General features: G+C 41.1%; 3 protein-coding genes across 3 annotated transcripts; all 3 read right to left on the bottom strand.

Moving 5' to 3' along the window:
• Positions 1-587: 587 nt before the first annotated feature.
• Positions 588-2,684, bottom strand: PKNH_1138500 (basal complex transmembrane protein 1, putative; the record flags this gene model as incomplete). Its single annotated transcript, XM_002261518.1, has 1 exon — positions 588-2,684. One exon carries the CDS (start codon positions 2,682-2,684, stop codon positions 588-590), a length of 2,097 nt encoding a protein of 698 aa, XP_002261554.1.
• A 1,394-nt stretch (positions 2,685-4,078) lies between these two features.
• On the bottom strand, positions 4,079-4,680 carry PKNH_1138400 (60S ribosomal protein L39, putative; the record flags this gene model as incomplete). The annotated part of the gene is made up of 3 exons (XM_039114152.1): positions 4,079-4,127; positions 4,267-4,370; positions 4,678-4,680. The coding sequence occupies 3 exons, from the start codon at positions 4,678-4,680 to the stop codon at positions 4,079-4,081; spliced, it is 156 nt and encodes a 51-aa protein (XP_038969771.1).
• A 1,801-nt stretch (positions 4,681-6,481) lies between these two features.
• On the bottom strand, positions 6,482-16,375 carry PKNH_1138300 (conserved Plasmodium protein, unknown function; the record flags this gene model as incomplete). The annotated part of the gene is made up of 5 exons (XM_039114151.1): positions 6,482-6,580; positions 6,732-6,825; positions 7,063-7,215; positions 7,391-7,463; positions 7,621-16,375. 5 exons carry the CDS (start codon positions 16,373-16,375, stop codon positions 6,482-6,484), a joined length of 9,174 nt encoding a protein of 3,057 aa, XP_038969770.1.
• Positions 16,376-17,877: the final 1,502 nt, after the last annotated feature.

The following is a 17,877-nucleotide window of genomic DNA, read 5'->3' as shown; positions in this document are numbered from 1 at the left end:
TTGCTTAACATTAATTTATTAAATGTGAAATGTCTAAGAGGAATATTCCAGTATACAAAGTACACATTACTGTGCACGCTCTTCATTGCAGAAGTTTAAATGCAAGACCCATTTCCCACTGCATTTAAGCACCTTGCAACAAAGCGTAGTTATTTCCTTGCAGTGTTCACTAAGAAGGAAAATTTAAGGCCACTATTAAGCTAAATCCTACAACAACAAGAAAAAATACAAAACAAAGAAAAATATACACGAATAGGGAAATAACGGAAACACAAGGAACAGCACGTATGCAAATGTGCGCACACTGTTCTTCCCTAAGGTTCACGCGGAATAAGGGGGCGTGACACAGTTGTTACATAAAATACTTTTATGCCTCAAAAGAGGTTCACGCACGGTTAAGTTCATGTAGTTCCAAGAAACAGTGTTAACTCATCCCTTCTGCGAATTCGTATTCGCCAACAATTGAACGAACACATAAATATATATATATATATATATATATATATATATATATATATATATATATGTCCCCATGCACGTGTATATGTATGCATAAAGCACATTTGCGCGCGCACCCCATGAATATCCTAATGAATACTTTTGGAAGGTGACGTAGCGAGCGTTCCGCTCCTAACAGCCTGCTCTGCCTTGGACTCGATGCTCCGTATTACATGCTTTATATTTCTTCTTTCCATGGAATGCAATTTGTGTATAAAATAGCCATTCAAAAAGGAGAATGCAGAAAAGAAGTACAGGAAAACGACATTCGACAGGGTTATATTTTTTAACACATCATTAGATTTTAAGCTCTTAAAACCGGAAATATCTTCTAAAATAGCTATATTTAGGAAAACTGCAATACAAAGATCAATAAAGCCATTTAATAAGTAGCCGTGGTAATTGGCATCCAAAAGCGAAAAGAAGGTGCAAGATATAGAAACAATTTGAATTAAGTAGACGCTATTGTTACCAAAGAGAAGATAAGTTATAAAATAAATTAATTGTAGACCAATAAATCCTATATAAAATTCGCGCATTACTCTTAGAATCTTCCTAATATTTAAAATTTGCTCACTATTTACCACTTTCAGTAACTTTTCCTTACTTCTGCTGACCTGTACAACGGACAACATTTCACTTTGCTTCTTATTTTTAAAATCATCATATGACACACCCATATTAAGTTTCTCATCTATCGAGCATTCAGAATCTGTTGTGGTCATTTCTGATGTTGCGTAATTCTCATCCGTTCTTCCATTTATATATTTTTTCCTTTTGTGCAATAGACTGTTCAGTGAATGGTAAGTATTAATTTCGGGTATATCTTTCAGCGATGCCCGCACTGTCTCCTTCTCGTCATACACGTCATTATCATAATAGTTATCCACAATTTGATCTTTCCCCTTTGTGCTGGCTACCTTATATTTTTCATTTCCCATTTCTCCTTTCTGCATTTCCCCCCTTCCACATTCATGCAAGTTCCCAGTTGATAAAGGGTTGGACACATTCAAATAATCACGTTCCTTCTGCGTAAGGTATTCGTTCCCTGACGATTTTAATTCGTTCGTACGGAGCAAATCTGCTGGGAGCTCTGCATCACGCGCGTCGGGCTCTTCATCCAGATTTACCCTTGTGTTTGAACTTTTCGATTTGCACTTGTTTTCATATTTATTTGATTCTTTGCCCTGTTCCTTACCGATTATCTTTTTTCCCTTTACCATTCCTCTAATGCTTCCCTCCTCATTGGAAGAATCACCACCATTCCTACAACTGTGATGTTCCCTGTCCATGTGCGAAACGTTAAACGCCCTCTCATCGTAGTAAATATTCGATTCACTTTCCGGGGCACCATTTCTTGCAAGTTGTTCCAATTTCCTATGCACTTTTTCTTCCTTACTGTGGTGGCGCGACTGCTTCGTCTGTGCATCCTTATCGCTATGTTTTATTCCCCTCAACTTTGTATCCTTCTCATTTTGGTGGTTCATTTTTTTCTCCATCTTACTTCCTTCTGTTCGATACGCGGGAATCAAATTAGATGAGGACACATCAGAAGTGTTATTTGAAAAATTGGAGATTGAAAAGTTTATATTGCTTTTTCTCTTGTCCAAACTTTTGTTCATATTAAAATAAAAGTTGCTTTCATCACTCTCCTTTAAGATATCACTTTCGTCTTCAATGGACAATTTTTTCAATGTTTTCTCATAGATATCATATATGGTATGTTTCTCCATTTTATGGTTGGAGCTGTGTCTTTCTATTTTTTCGTTTATTGCATGCTTGATGCTACTGGAAGATTCAGAGTTGTTGTTTTCTTTCTCATGGTAAAGAATTAAGGAGGTGATTTGCGGGAAAACAGGTGTATCGTACAAATCGTTACCTTGCGCGTTCATCCCATTCACGTCATCCTGTATCAATTTTCCTTTTCCTCTACTTTGGCTAAGAATCCTCTTGCTCCTTGTGCTCTTGTCTGACTGCGAGTTCAAGATTACCATGTCATTTTCTACATCGTTCCCATTTCTCGCCTTTACCTTACTCCTTGTCTGCTTCCCTTTTTTCGACTTTTCACGATGAAATTCTTTTAGCTTAATTTCGTTCAGTACTCTGTTAAAGTCGTTGCTGTTGTTTATGTTGACTGAGAAATTATCGACCTCCGTATCATTCTTTTCGCTTGTGCTTCTCACCATCGTTGTAGTTGTGCTGTTCCCAAAAAAAAGGGGGGGGGGAAAAAAAAAATAAACGACAAATTATTGATCTAACAATAACAAAGGAGCGAGGAAGCTGTTAAGCTCCGTAATATACAATTTTTAAAAAATTTTAGACAAAAGTGTAAAGGATAAAAATTGCCCGTACAAAAAAAAAAAAAAAAATATTACTTTCCCCTTTTTACATAAATAAAAATGACAGAAACTACTCTCTTCCTCTTTCTGGTTGAGAGCAAAATATTGAGATTATCGTTTTGAAATATGATTAGAATTTTTTTTTTTTCTTTCTTTTTCCTTTTACACGTGTATATGCGTGCAAGGGATGTGAACAAATGTATAAGTGTGCATACGCGTCCGCATATATTTACACAAATGAGCACGCGCAAGTGGCACAGTGCTATAACTCTCAATCTGCAGAAAAAAAAAAAACGCAAAAAATCAGTCCAAGCTATTTAGCAACACATAGGGCGTGGGGAATTCATTACCGTCGGAATTTTTATATGGGTTTCGTGTTCTCAATGCCCTGTCACCTCCGCAGAAATGTTCTTTTAGGGAGTACTGTGAGCATACGCACAAATGCACATGCGCATATACATATATGTGCGTATATGCGAACGTAATTCATACGCACACGTTCATTACGCACAATTCGCAATTTTCCATCTAGACTTTTTTCGCAATTTGCATAAATGTTAAATGAAATATAAGGAAGAATAGTAGTGGACGGTAACATTCTTGCGTGAACTATGCATGGTTATACATATCACCATCATACATGTGTTTTAAAAAATTTTCCTATTTTTTTTTTCTTTTCCCAATTCAGCTGCACACGCAACAGCCTCCCCCCCTTGTGATTGAGTTTTTCCTCTTCATGAAAAAAAAAAAAAAAAATTCGATTAAAGTGACACCTACTACGCCAGAATATATTTTTATCACTACGGTGATAAAACAGGAACCAACTTCACACAGGCCCGCCCCACAGCCGTTAACAAACGCATATACGCCTTTGCTCCGTTTTCATTCGCCCAATTAGGGCTGCGGAACACCCTCCTTTTCCATACGGCCGTCCTCTTCCATGTGTCATGCATTAAGCGGCATATAATTTATCGTTTCCTTTTTGTCAAGTTTTCCGTTAATATATAATTTAACCTTTTATGTTTAAAAAAAAAAAAAAAAAAAAAAAAAAGGAAAAGCACAGTGCGTAGGACGTCGAAATGAAAAGGTACAAACTGCTAATCAGCAAACAAGCAACTGTGCAGAAATAAAGGGGTGGAAAAAGGTTCTCTCTTGGAAAAGAATACCACCCTTCTCTCTCTCGATAATATTTCAATCCATGTTGTCACGCCAAGAAAAGGAGAATACCATCCGTAGATCCGTTAAAGTCCCAATTTTGTTCGTCTCCAATGTCTTCTTTTCGTGTTATATCTAAATAGGAGCGGGAAAAGAAAATGGAAATAGCATGGATAGCATTATCCGCGATCGTTATTAATTCCTCACACGCGTCAGAATTACTTCTTCCACGCTTCTTTATTGAAGTAATAAAATGTGCGCTCCTCTGTGTTACCTAATTTTTGTGTCCTTCCTCAGCCTGTACCAGTGGGGTACTGGTCTATTTTTCTTCCTGCATTTTCCCAATTTCTGCTTTAGTTTGAAGCTCTTAATGGATCCCTGCGAGGGGCAACGAAGGGTAGGTGCATAAGAAGATATGTTCACACGGGGGGAAAATATATTAGGGACTTCCCAAACGCATACGTACAATGTGGAAAATGCTCCGTCAACGTGTTCGGAGCGACCTCTCAATTGCTGCGACGCCCGTTCTTAAGTAGAGCCATACGCATGGTTGCGCGGGGCGCACAGTACATGTACACAGGATGTACATACGCAAGAACATTCATACATAGAAACATATATGTACATATGAATACATCCCATGCGATGTTGCAGTTCTTTCCTTTATGGAAAAGTTCCCACTTACCATTTTGAAAAACGCGCGAGGAGAACGTACTAATTTATGCGAATGCTACTCAGCAGAGTCACAATTGGAATAAAAAAAAAATAAAATAAAAATAAAAAAATAAATATGCAACTTGGCTTATATGCGATTTGCGTGAAAAGCTAAATATATTTCAGTAACGCAAAGTAAAAAAAAATTTCGCAAAAAGTGTCGCAAGTATATATTCTTCTTTTTTTTAATTTACATATTAAAAAAAATAAAATAAAAAATAAAAAAAGAGTATCCCATAAACGGGGGTAAAACAATAATGAATAAAAAAGGAAACTCAACAATATGGAATGGGAAAAACATCATGCCATTATTGGCATACCACATAAAGAGATACCCCCCTCTTTGAAAAAAAAAAAAAAAAAAAAAAAAAAAAAGTAAACGACACGAACACTTTAATTTACCCCCGAGAAAAAAGCAGCCCCTACACCTCTAACAACGTGCCGCGTTTACTTCGCCCTTACCCTTTACTCTAAAAATGTGATACGAACGTACTGCTATAAAAATAAAAAAAACTTACATGTAAAATGTAATGACATAATGCAATACGTGCTTATGCGTATTTTCCTCCTGGCGTCCTTGTTCTTGATGACTAGCCACAATTTTTTCCCTTCTTTTGCTTCTGTTTCCGAACTTGTGGAAACCCACTCCTCGTCGGGTAAAAGATCATCCGGGGCAAAGGGGGGGTAAATCCTTTTCCGTAAGTGCGAAAAATTGCCGAGGCGTAAATGAGAAAAAAAAAGTATAGAGCTCAGTCATGCACTTTTCCCTTTTGCTATGGTTCCCTTGTCACAAAAATATGCCCTTTTAAAATTTGATACCCTCTAACATGAGAGGAACTCGATCTTTGCGCGTTTTACGCAAAATGGAAAAAAAAAAAAAAAAAAAAAATGCGAAAAAATTAAATTTGTATCATTAGTCGATAAACAACTAAGGTGTTCCGCTCTGTTCTTTTCTGTATTCCCATTCCCTATTTTTATTTACCCCCTGAAAGGACGACTACATTTTCGCATAAGGTTTTTCTTCATCAGTCAGCAGCAGTTTATAACTGCCACAAAAGGAGATGTTCAAATAACCGCATACGGTCAAAATGAAAACACTATATGCTCAGTTCTTTTATTTTTATTTATTATTTTTTTTTTTCTCCTTTTCCCATTTTATTGTGTTAACACGTTATAGACCCATAAGTATTAGCCAGCCTGCGCTGTACGCATAATGCATACAGAATGCATACCCAGTAGAGCGCACACATATATATTGATGGAGATGCCATCTTCTTCCCTCCCTCTTTCATTCTTTCCTACAAAAGTGGACCATGTACAATGGGCAAAACTTCCTTTCTCATCCCTTCGGATAATTCTGGAAGGTGCTTTCTCTTTGCCATCCCAAGCCAGTTATACACTTACCCTCTAAAAAGGGAGAACAATTTTTTGGGTGGGACTATACTACCCCTTTGGCACATTAATTTATGCATTTAAATGTGGGCAAGCTTGAAACAAAGGGGGGGAGGGAAAAAGAACCTTTCAAGTTGTGAAATGAAAGCAGAACAAAAAAAGTTTAAAGGGGGGGGAGAAAAGAAAAAAAATGGTAAAAATAGGTTAAACCAGGTTGACGTGGCAGAAGGGCCCCCTCAAAAACTACGATACACTCCAAGTACTACGATTTCCTTCCAAAATACTACGGTTCCCCCCCAAAGACACTTTGCCAACCTGAATTTAAACACATTTCAAAAAAAAAAAAAAAAAAAAATTACCAACCCAGTAACGGCTAGAATAACTTAAAAAATGACTTCAGAGAAACTATTCAAAAATTCGTGAATATCTGGGCAGTTGGCACGGACGGTTATCAAAAACTTCTTTTCTGCGTTCTCCAAACCCTGCGAAACAGCATACCCGATGGGTGGTGCCACAAAAAATGGAGATACATAATGGGCATGGGGTTTTATGATAAGAACAAGAAGCGCTCACACACATGCATGTGCACAACGTTCCTTTATACATTTTTCCTTTTTCTCTTTCTCCTCTTACACTTCCATCTTCGTGTACTTCTATGATCCCCTTGCATGCCTTCGCCGAGGAAACGTACAACTGAATAATTTCCCCTTGAAACGTAGACAGCATGCTTTTGTAAAGGAGGAGAGAAAGATAAAAAAGGGGGTTAAAATGGTTAATGAGCAAATGGCTAAACGGATTGTCTGTTAAATGAACAGACGAATGGTGATACTGCCGGGATGTAGCAGAATCGACGCAACGGAGAATTGCTGTGATATTGATTTACTGGTAGGGAATAATAGATCCCATATATCCTTCCCAGGAGGCACACAACTCTACTTTTTTTTTTTTTTTTTTTTTCCCTTACCTGAAATTGCTACTATTCTTATACATATTAAAAACTGGTGAAGTGCACAGGGATAAGGAATCCTTCGTGATGTCAAAATTTCCCTTTATGAGAGTGTCCAGTTCCCTCTTCGTGGCCTCATTCGTTATGAATGAAGATTCTAATCGTACAATGCTGCGATGGGGTGGAAGGGGGTCAGCAGGTGAGCACGCCAGCAGATCGGAAAGGAGGCTGGACAAATCACGCGTCGGGATATAGTCCATAGGGGCTCACACGTGCACCATAGACGTATACACTACAACGCCAATTAAATGCAAGGGGAGAAAAAAAAGGGACACGCGCAGCTTACCCGCCTTGGACGTCGGGCAGTTCCTCCGGGGTGTTTACATGAAAATCGAGCGTGAGCACTCTTGGCTTTTCTCCTACGCAGGTACGATGGAAATAACAGGAAAAAAATGTAAGGAGTGAACAAATGTAAGGAGTGAGCAAATAAAATGAATGAAAAAAATGAAAGAAATGGAAATAAGCAAAAAAGAGGCGGTTCCACTGAGCGAGCCGACCCTTTCTCGTGCAACTTACCCTTCTCATAAAAAATCTGCTGCAGCATATTAGATCTAACAAGTTTAACAATTTTCAATTTTCCGTTTTTCCTGTAACTCCCGTTCATGATGCCGGCTAGGTAACTCCATAATGCCGTGAATTCTCTGCGATTAACCTTTCTACAAACACTAAAGTTTATTTGGTCTCCATCAGCACACTTCACTTTTCTTATTCTTTGGTAAATAATTTCAAGCTCATTGAGTATCTTCTGGCTCAAGACAAGTGTAATTTTCTGTGGCTTCTTGAGGTACTCTTCTTTAAAATCATATACTTGTAGGATATTGTTTTTTTCTTCATTCACTGTTTCTCCTAAAGGTGCCACTTCTTCTCCGTCTCCTTGCTCCTTCGCAAATTTGTCTTCACTGCCGCCATCCTTATTGGTAGTACCTTCTTCAATGTGTTCATCCCCATTGACGGGGTAATCACACTCATCATCATCTTCGCCGACATAATTTTTAACCACATCAAATGGGCGATCTCCATTTTCCGCCTTCCCTTCAGACGCATAATGCATACTTCCCTTCTCACGCTGTTCCTCTCCATCCAGATTCTCTTCATCCACTTCACCTACAGTGGAACCACCTTCCTCAAATTCTTTTGCATTTTTACTCCCCTTTTGTTCTTCAAAAATATTATAAGCTCTATTTGTTACTTGAAATTTTTCCCCGTTCTCCAAATTATACACAGACAGAATACCATTTTCACTATCCTTCCTTTCATCATTCGTGAAGGTGGTACTGCAATCGTCATGACCCTTCTGCACCAGATATGCTTCTCCTTCCTTTGCCGCGTCTTCATCATCATAGTTTTTTTCTTTTGCCGCGTTTTCATCATCATAGTTTTTTTCCTTTGCCGCGTCTTCATCATCATAGTTTTTTTCTTTTGCCGCGTTTTCATCATCATAGTTTTTTTCCTTTGCCGCGTCTTCATCATCATAGTTTTTTTCTTTTGCCGCGTTTTCATCATCATAGTTTTTTTCCTTTGCCGCGCCTTCATCATCATAGTTTTTTTCCTTTGCCGCGCCTTCATCATCATAGTTTTTTTCCTTTGCCTCGCCTTCATCTTCATAGTTTTTTTCCTTTGCCGCTTCTGCACCTTTTTCATCCCTCAGAATATCCCCTCCGTTACTAATGTACAGCTCGTCGTAGTTCATCTTACACACATCATCCAGCACTATTCTATCGTAAGCGATGTTCTCCCCGTTCGCACATTTGGGTGTCGCTCCCTTTTCCACCTGATCGGATTGGTTCGCTGCATGACCTTCCCCGTTGGTTTCCCTCGACGTTTCTACAAGTGATTCGTCAATAGGCTTATCGCGCACGTCCTTATCGCCAGGGATACTTCCTTCCTTGTTTTCCGCTTTGCCTGAACAACTATCTCCATTTTCCCCCTCACGTTCTTCATTCGAATTGCACACATCGGGTTGGTTAAATATTTCTCCTACAGTGGAATAAATACTACTATCACAGTTCTTGGTGTTTGGGTTTTCATTCCTTTCGTCATTCATGCAGTCGGCACGCTGGTTAGCCAAAGTGCCATTATCATCTACATCTACCACCATGGCGCCATTTTCCCCATTTTCCGTGTCCTTATTTTTTCTCGAATCATTGTATTGGGTAAAAGACTCCTCAATACTTTTGATCGACATGTTAATGTTCATTTCGATGGCATTCTTCTGTTCATCCTTTGCATCATTTGCACGGGGGGAATTCACCATGTTTGGACTCTCCACCGTAGACGCGTCGTCCTTCTCTTGATTGTTACTATTATTCACTCCTAAGCTTGGATACAAAACGTTCTTTACACATTTATCATTAGCCGCTTCGTCCAAATTCCGTGGGGAAAGCTGATAACCTGCATTTCTGAAATGGGTTTCCTGTGTAGACAATGCCCCATCAGGAGAAGGAGGAGGAGGAATGCATCCTGCTACAATGGCTTCTGCTCCTACCACATTACTACTTCCTTCATCTATGTTCACATAAGATGAATGCACATTTTCCACATTTGCACTTTCACGATTAATGCTACTTGCACCATTTGGCGTATTTGCCAATCTGCTATTCTCCTCTGATCCTCCTCCCATTGCATCAGCGTTGGTTACGCTCGGTGTAATATAGTTCTCCCCAGCAGTTCTACACTCACTAGTTACTTCCAGGTAGGTGGTGTTTTTTCCCTCTCCATTGTTCCTAAGCGTCGTGTCTACCTCGTCTCTAATTTCAATGCATGATTGTCCATTGCGCATGTTCTTTGTCTCATTGGTCCATTCACTCTTATTATCATTACCCTTAGGTTCCTTGGAAATGCAGAAAGAGCCATTCCAGTTATTCATTTCCATCTGGGGGGATTTCAATACTGTCTCGTTATTGGATACCCCCGAGGCCTGATTCACATTGTCATTTTTTTTTTTTCTTGCCCTCTTAGGATTATTAGCTGACACATTTTTACCATTCACTTTTCCATTCGATTCTCCTACACTATCGACTTTCTTCCTCTTGCAGGAAACCTTTGCAGATGTAGATTTCATCTGTTGAGTATTCTGTTGCATGACCATATTGGCTAGCTGGGGATGGTGGTCCTGACCATTAAAGCCATTTGCATTACAACTGTACATGGGGATTTGCGCATTATTTGTACTGTGCACCTTATACTCAAGGTTATTTTTCCCATTAGCACCTCCAAAGCCCAATGCATTGTGAGGTGTATTCCCTCCACCTATCGACAGAATGTTCTCTTCAAACAAAGTGCTACCTATACTTGTCGACTTCGATGTAGCACTCGCAGTGTCCTGAAGACGCCAGTTCCTACCTACGCTGTGGAGTAAACTGTTTCCGTTTTCTAATTTCATTCCATTGTTAGATGAAGTAGGGGAGATACCTGACCCATCCCCAGAATAACACAAATCCCCACTCCTGTTACCTACATTGTGCATGGGGTAATTCATCGCCATGACATTTCCTTGCCCATTATTACTTAATTCCATCTGCCCCTGCATCGCACCAAGTGCGTTACTATTTCCGTCGGTTTCCCTCACCATTCTGTTGTATCCACCTGTAGGGGATCCCAAATCAGCACTGTTGCTTACCTTCCTTGGGAAATTATTTCCTTGTACATAGGCCATACTCATATCGTCCCTATAGAGATGATTACTTGCACTACCAACATGACCATTACTGCTACTTCCATAATATGTACCATTGGTATTGTTAGCATCTCCCCTGTTGTTGTTTTCCATGCCAATTAATCCACCCACCCCATCCATATTCATGCTATTTATTAGCATATTAAAATTGTTATTTATGCTTATAATATTGTTTAAGTTAACGGGAGTCTTCTGGTCTTTGTTCTGTGGGGAAACTTCCATTGTCTCGTTGAATCCGTTCTGTACATGCCCGCTTTTTCCATTTTCCTGTAGATCTTCATAGGAATTGGAGAAATTTCCATTGTTGTACTGGTTAGGGTTTACACAAGGATAGTTTCCACCATGTTGTGTGCTCATCCCTCCTTGGTTTGCATACACACTGTTCGCGACGTTTCCGCTATCCCTACTACCGTAGACATACATATTCCCATCATTCGGGGTAGCATACATACCAGAGTATAGCTCCCCATGGGGATGGTTACTTCCACCATGTATGCTATTCACGGTCAGATCAACTGGGCCTCCCACTTGGTTCAAGTTAAAATTACCTCCACTGGCACCATTTTGGACGTTCCCGAAGTAGCCATCCCTTCCTCCCATTTGTTGAATCGTTTCCTGCTCAAAGTTCGAGGTACCCCTGCTGTACACTCTGCTCATGTCTTGTGCCCGCAGACTCTCTTCCGCGGCGAATGCTCCATTCGGTAAATTCGCCCCATTCGCCATAGCTACATGGTTTGGGTTGCTCAACCCACTATTCACCTCAGATGTGGTAACACGATTTGTGCTCTGCATACCAGGCAAGTTATTTCCCCTCTGCATAGTCTTCATAGCTTCACTATCATCACTGCTACTAACCATGTTACCAGATTGCATAACCTTGTTTAATTGGGTAGAACCCCTTTTCGAGCTAGCCATTATACCATTGCCATTATTATGTATGTCATTGAAATTTTTTTTTTTTCCCAAAAGGGAAAATTCATTTTTATCCAAATGGGAAGGAGATCCCCTACTACTACCCCCGGTGGGAGAGCCTAACAGTTCACCCTTCTGGTCCAAATGTGAATCCATATTTTCTTTACCCATTATGTAGTTTCCACTTAGGTGATTTCCGTTTCCCTCAGCAGGGTAGCAATTCTGACCGCTGTCTTCGCATACCCCTCCATTCCTGTTCAGCGCCATTAACTTATTATTCAATGCCGACTCCTTCATCATTGGGTGATTGGAGCTCACACTACCACTTCCCCTTCCACTGTTTAGTACATATCTATTATGCACTGGGTCGTTCATCCTACCACCCGAACTGATAACATTGGCAGTTGCGTTCTTCATCTTCACGGGGTTCCTCACCATACTCTTATTGTTGTGTACATCATGGAAATTGTTGTACATAGAACTGCTCATACTACTCATAGGTGCAGTACCGTTGGCCCCCTTCGTCATTACGCTCAATTGGGAAATATGGCTTGTGCCAACAGTACTCCTCGATCCTGAGCCACTAATGTTCTCTGCATTTCCGTGGGTGGTTCCTACACCTGAGTCCAATACTCCTCTTCTCTGCATCATCAGAGCTTTTCTTGCATCTGCTGAGTTGAGACTGTTTCCCTTGGTTATCATTTTTAGCAAACCGTAGTTTCCGTTCATCTGGGCACCGCCGTCGTTCACAGGGCTTCCATGAGCACCACTTCCATTCCCCACGTAATAACTCGGTAGCGTTCCATTGCGCCTCTCGGTCGCTGCTTCCCCCCTGTACACGTTATTACTCATATTGCCATTACCACTGCTACCCGGAGCAATGGTAACAGAGTCTCCGAAATTCTCCGGAGATTCCAACTTTGATATACCCTTGTTCACCTCCCCCATTGAAGGCATATTCCCCACGCTTCCTTGCCCCAAAACATTCTTCTTGAAATTATGAACATTGGTTAGGTTAACATTCTTCATACCATTTATTCCGTTTGATAAATTGATGGATATATTATTATTAATTTTTTGCGTAATATTATTATTGTGCACTATTTTTAAATTATTGGTTACGTTATTCGTCATGGTGTTTGAAAGACTACTTGTCAGATTGTTCGTCAGATGATCAATTTCGTTCGCTGTGTTCGTTAACGAGGTTGTTAGGTTGTTCACCTGGCGGCTGGACATACTCATAGGAGAATTATTGGAGGAATTTCCCATTTCGCTGTTCATACCGGTGTTCTTCCCATTACTACCCGCGTACACACCAGTTGTACCATTCACTGCACCGTTATTACCCATGGGAGGATAATATTCCCCTCCTTTGGCCGAGTACAAATTGGACGTGTTTGCCTTGGCACCGGAAAATGCCTTTTTAGCACTGTAATTTCCATTTGTACTATGCGCTGGGGATGATATATCCTTCCTCGATGTATTCATCAATGATCCTTGAGGTGCCATGTTGCAACCCCCCCCAGTTGAGTTCATCTTCCGTGTACTTAAACTGCCATCATGAGGTGTATTGCCAACGCTCACGGTGCTACTACCGTTAAGGTACTTACTGCTGCATAGGAATATTCTGTTTCCATTTAGAGAAGCATTTTCCGGGTAGGATCCTTTCGCTCCGTCGCCCATGTTGTTGTTGTTGTTGTGGTTGTTGTTGTTGTTGTTGTTGTTGTGGTTGTTGTCATTGTCGACTTTGCCGTACGAATTGAAGTGGCTTGCTTGGCCATTATTCCCCAGACCCACGTTCACCATGGCGCTGTTAACCGAACTACGGAGTACACCGGTCATGCTACTATTTGCCTCTTTCATGGAATGTGGCTGATGGTAACCACTCATGTTATTCATCTGCATGTCGTGATTATTGGCTACATTCGCAGGGTAACTGCTCGACTGAACCATGTTCATATTTTTTACCACATTAAACTGATGGTTTCCCCTTTTGGTTGACATGTTGGACATGTCATTTGGAAATGGGGTCTCTTTGGTGCTGACGTGCTTGCTACCGTGCGCGCCCGCGTAACTATCGGCGTGCCCCGCTCGGAGCATGCCACCTATATGACCACTACCATTGAAAAAAGCATCGCCACCCTCATTGCTCTTATTATCATTCCTTGCGTTCATTAAAAATTCAGTATTATTCCTCACAAAATTGTTGTTCATGTTATTGTGGTAACTGCTCACGATATTCCCATTCGCATTATTATCGATGCTATGCCCAGCACCGTTGCCATTACCAGTTGGGTCGTTCGCATTCCCCCTAGTGATAAAATTGCCTACCCTTTGAGGGACTTGCCCGGAACTGTTTAAGCCACTGTGGAAATTGCTCGCGGGGTTGCTTCCGACACCGATTCCACCACTACGACCAGCACCAACTGGTGCACCACCGATCACACCACTACCGTTTTGCATCGCCCAGGAACTACCCCCTTGATTCATCAGGTTGGGCCCCCCCGCAATGAAGCTGTTCTCCATGTTACTACTTCCGGGGAGTGCACCTCCCGTGTTGTTACTGCTTAACAAATACGACTGCTGAGCGGCGGCGTCAAGCTTAGGGCCGTGTGTATTGCTAACTTCAACCACTTGCTTGCCATGATCCGCAACGCCCGTGAAATTCTGTATACTACTACTGTTGTATGGACCTATTCCGTTGGCATTACCCATTGCAACACCCAATGGGGCACCGCTCATCGAAACATAACTCTCAGCACCCTTCCGCGGGTCGACGAAATTAACACCGTTTTTATTCAGATTAGGAAAAGAGGGTACTGTACTAGTCTCACCTCCACAAAAATTACCTTGTACTTTATTATAATCGTTTAACACTTCCATATTATTCAATATGGAAGAACCCTCCTGTGGAACTTCTAACATCCTTCCTACCTGACCATTTGCACCTAATACTCTGTTAACGTTCTGCATAATGTGTTCAGATTTTTTGCCACTCATATTTATCCCCACACTGCTCTTATTTTTCTGAGGAGTCATTATGTTGCCCTTATTATATTGGGTACTTCTGCACGCACCCTTGCTAGCGGTGCGGTTGTTGATATTTCCACCAGGGTCGTTAACCCCGCCAACGCAACTTGCACCAACGTTGCCATGACGCTTATCAACGTTACTGCTACCATTGCCGTAATTTCTCCTACCATAATTGCCATCGTAGCCATCCACCACGCCTTGGTAATTACTTCCCGTTCCTCTTGCACGTTCTTCCCCCATCTTCACACCTTCACCGTTCATAATATTATTGCCATAGAGAAGAACATTACTCGCCCCAACAACCACACTGCCCCCCTTGCCGATATGGGACTTCCCATTCCAGGCATTCATTTGGGTACTGATCATGGCACCCTGGTTTTGTTGTGTACCTTTTGCTATGCCATTTGGGTGTCCTTGCGCGCCGCTGTTCGTCGTGCAAATATTTGCTCCAGCAATTCCGAGCACATTTGGGGTTAGAACATTATCGTGCGGGCGATAAGGCACCCCCATTATACTAGGATTATTCCCGTTCCCCATGCTGTTACTACTGGGGTAGTAACCGTTCTGTGTGCTCATCATTTGGTGCTCCGGGTTCAGAGTAGAACTGTTGTGTTGCACACTGTAGTTGCACATATTTCCATTCTTCTGTTCAGGGTTAACGTTGTGCAGGTTGTTGCTCGCGCGGGGGATTGACTGAACATTTTGCGGCAAATGTGACTGCATATTTGACTGCATATTTGACTGCATGTTTGACTGCATATTTGACTGCATGTTTGACTGCATGTTTGACTGCATGTTTGACTGCATATTTGACTGCACATGTGACTGCACATGTGACTGCAATTTTTGTTGCATTTTTTCCTGCGTAACTTGGTGCCCACTTGACTGTAAACTGCTTGGGCCACAATTCAACGCCTGGGCCATGTTTGCGCTGGGGCCACTTGCGTTGTCAAGATTTTTTCTGCCCATAAAAAGTTTCGCCTGACGCAAAGCCTCTTCCCCATCTCTTACATACGACGAGTGGTCATTATTCACTGTCATGTGCATGCTACTCGCACCGTGTGTACTTCCCAGGGAATTCCCGTTCTGCCAATTCGCTTTGTTTTCATTTGCGGAGCCGTTCGCTCTCCTATCGTAATTGACGTCACAATTTGCGTCATAATTCGCTGCATAGTTTGCTCCATAATTAGCGTCACAATTTGCGTCATAATTACCAGCATAATTACAATCATAATTGGTCGCATAATTGGCTGCATAATTGGCTCCATAATTTGCTGCATAATTGGCTCCATAATTGGTCGCATAATTGGTCGCACAATTGCCCCCATAATTAGCCGCATTCATGAAGGGGTGCTGACCAGGCGGAACACTCTGATGACTCAACATATTCTGCTTGGCCGCTATATTATAATCGTTCCCATTTGCGCTTTGGCCCATGAAAATGTTCTGACCGCCTTCATAATTTGTTATGTTTGGAGATGTTGGTACATTTAAGTTACAGCCGCTGTTAGGGATGCCACTCGGGCTGCTGTTAGGCATGGTGCCCATGCAGAAGTTGTTCATTTTCATTTGGTCATGCATGTTCATGTCGACGTCGAGCGTCCTCAGGCAAGTGTCTTTTCCCCGCGCTTGCTTCACTCGGCGCTCCATAATACAGGCCCCTCTGTGTGTGCACGTAAGTATGTGTACCTATATATGCGTATGTGCATGTATGTACAGATGGCACATGCGCGAGTATATTTCTCCACACACGTACTCACAACTGCGTTTTTTTTTTTTTTTTTTTTTTGCAACACACAGTGGCTTTTAAACCATGCACGAAATGTTAACAAATGTTATCGAGGATGGGGGGGGAGAAAATAAATATAGACCGCTGAGGGATACGTTGTGGGCACAAGTTCTTACTTATCTACACGTACTCGTACGCTGTGTGTGCATGCATGCACACAGGGGTAACACTTGGGCTGCAACAATTTGGTTTCTGATTACAAGTTATTTGCTCCCAAGCTTGTTCCTGTTACTATATAGAAGGGAAATTGATCGATGACGAAAGAGCCTCTACAGTTGCGTGTATACGTATGCGAATGCGTTTACAGGCACAACCTACACACGTACGCATGTGTACGCTTGCATATGTACGTCTCTGCGTGTGAGGAGAACACGGTAAACGTCCTGTAACGCAGGTCCAATGGATATCCGCGTGCAGACCCTTCCACAATTATTTTTATTTTCTCCTAAGTAGACGTTATTGGTGTGAACGATGTGCGATCTTGGCGTATTCTTAAATGAACAATCTTGTGAATGCACCGAGTGGGTGGACGAACATGCGAGTATCTATCCAGACTGGAACGCATAGATATGCTGAGCGATGTACGTGATGTCCATTAAAAAGGCGGCCTTAAAAATAGACACGCATGGACATAGCTGGGTTTACGAATGAATGTCACCCACAATGTGGAGAAGTACAAAGAGATGCAAAAAAAAAAAAAAAAAAAAACAGGGAGAGGAGAAAAGGGGGAATATAGAATTATCACATGAACAAATGTTACACAGGGGTGAAAAGTCGACACGGCGATGGCCACGCAAAAGCGCAGTGGTAACTGTCTCGAGGAAAGGGACACATTCACACCCTCAACATGCATTTAAACGTTAAGGCATATTCCTACCGAACATTTCGGAAGAAAAAAAATATATATATATATATAAATTGCTGTAAGAATTTTTTTTTTTTACCAGAATTAGGTGTGCATATACATAACAGCTTAAATATTTTTGGATGCACAAAAAGGGAAAAAATATACAAAAAAAAAAAAAAAGAAAAAAATTGAAAAATGTTACGCATTTATATAAGCCTTTGGTACATTTATATGTGGGAAGACGAAAAAATGAAAAGGAAAACAAAAAAAAAGAAAAAGAAAATACACATTTTTTTTTTTTTTTTTTTTCTCCTTATGACTATTAAATCCCAATTACATTAAAAAATAAATCCATGTGCAAGGTGAAGTATATACACATTTTCACACTTGTTTTGTTCCTTCACTCTGCAATGTCCGGTACACCCGTCCTCTAATTCGGCTTGAACGCGTAAATTTTGCTAACAGTAGGCAAGGACTCTGCTACGTTCTTAAGCCGAAGGACGCGTGAAAGGTAGC

The sequence above is a fragment of the Plasmodium knowlesi genome, assembly GCF_000006355.2.
Source record: "Plasmodium knowlesi strain H genome assembly, chromosome: 11".
In the NCBI taxonomy this organism is placed as follows: domain Eukaryota; phylum Apicomplexa; class Aconoidasida; order Haemosporida; family Plasmodiidae; genus Plasmodium; species Plasmodium knowlesi.
This window is presented reverse-complemented; position numbering and strand designations above follow the sequence as displayed.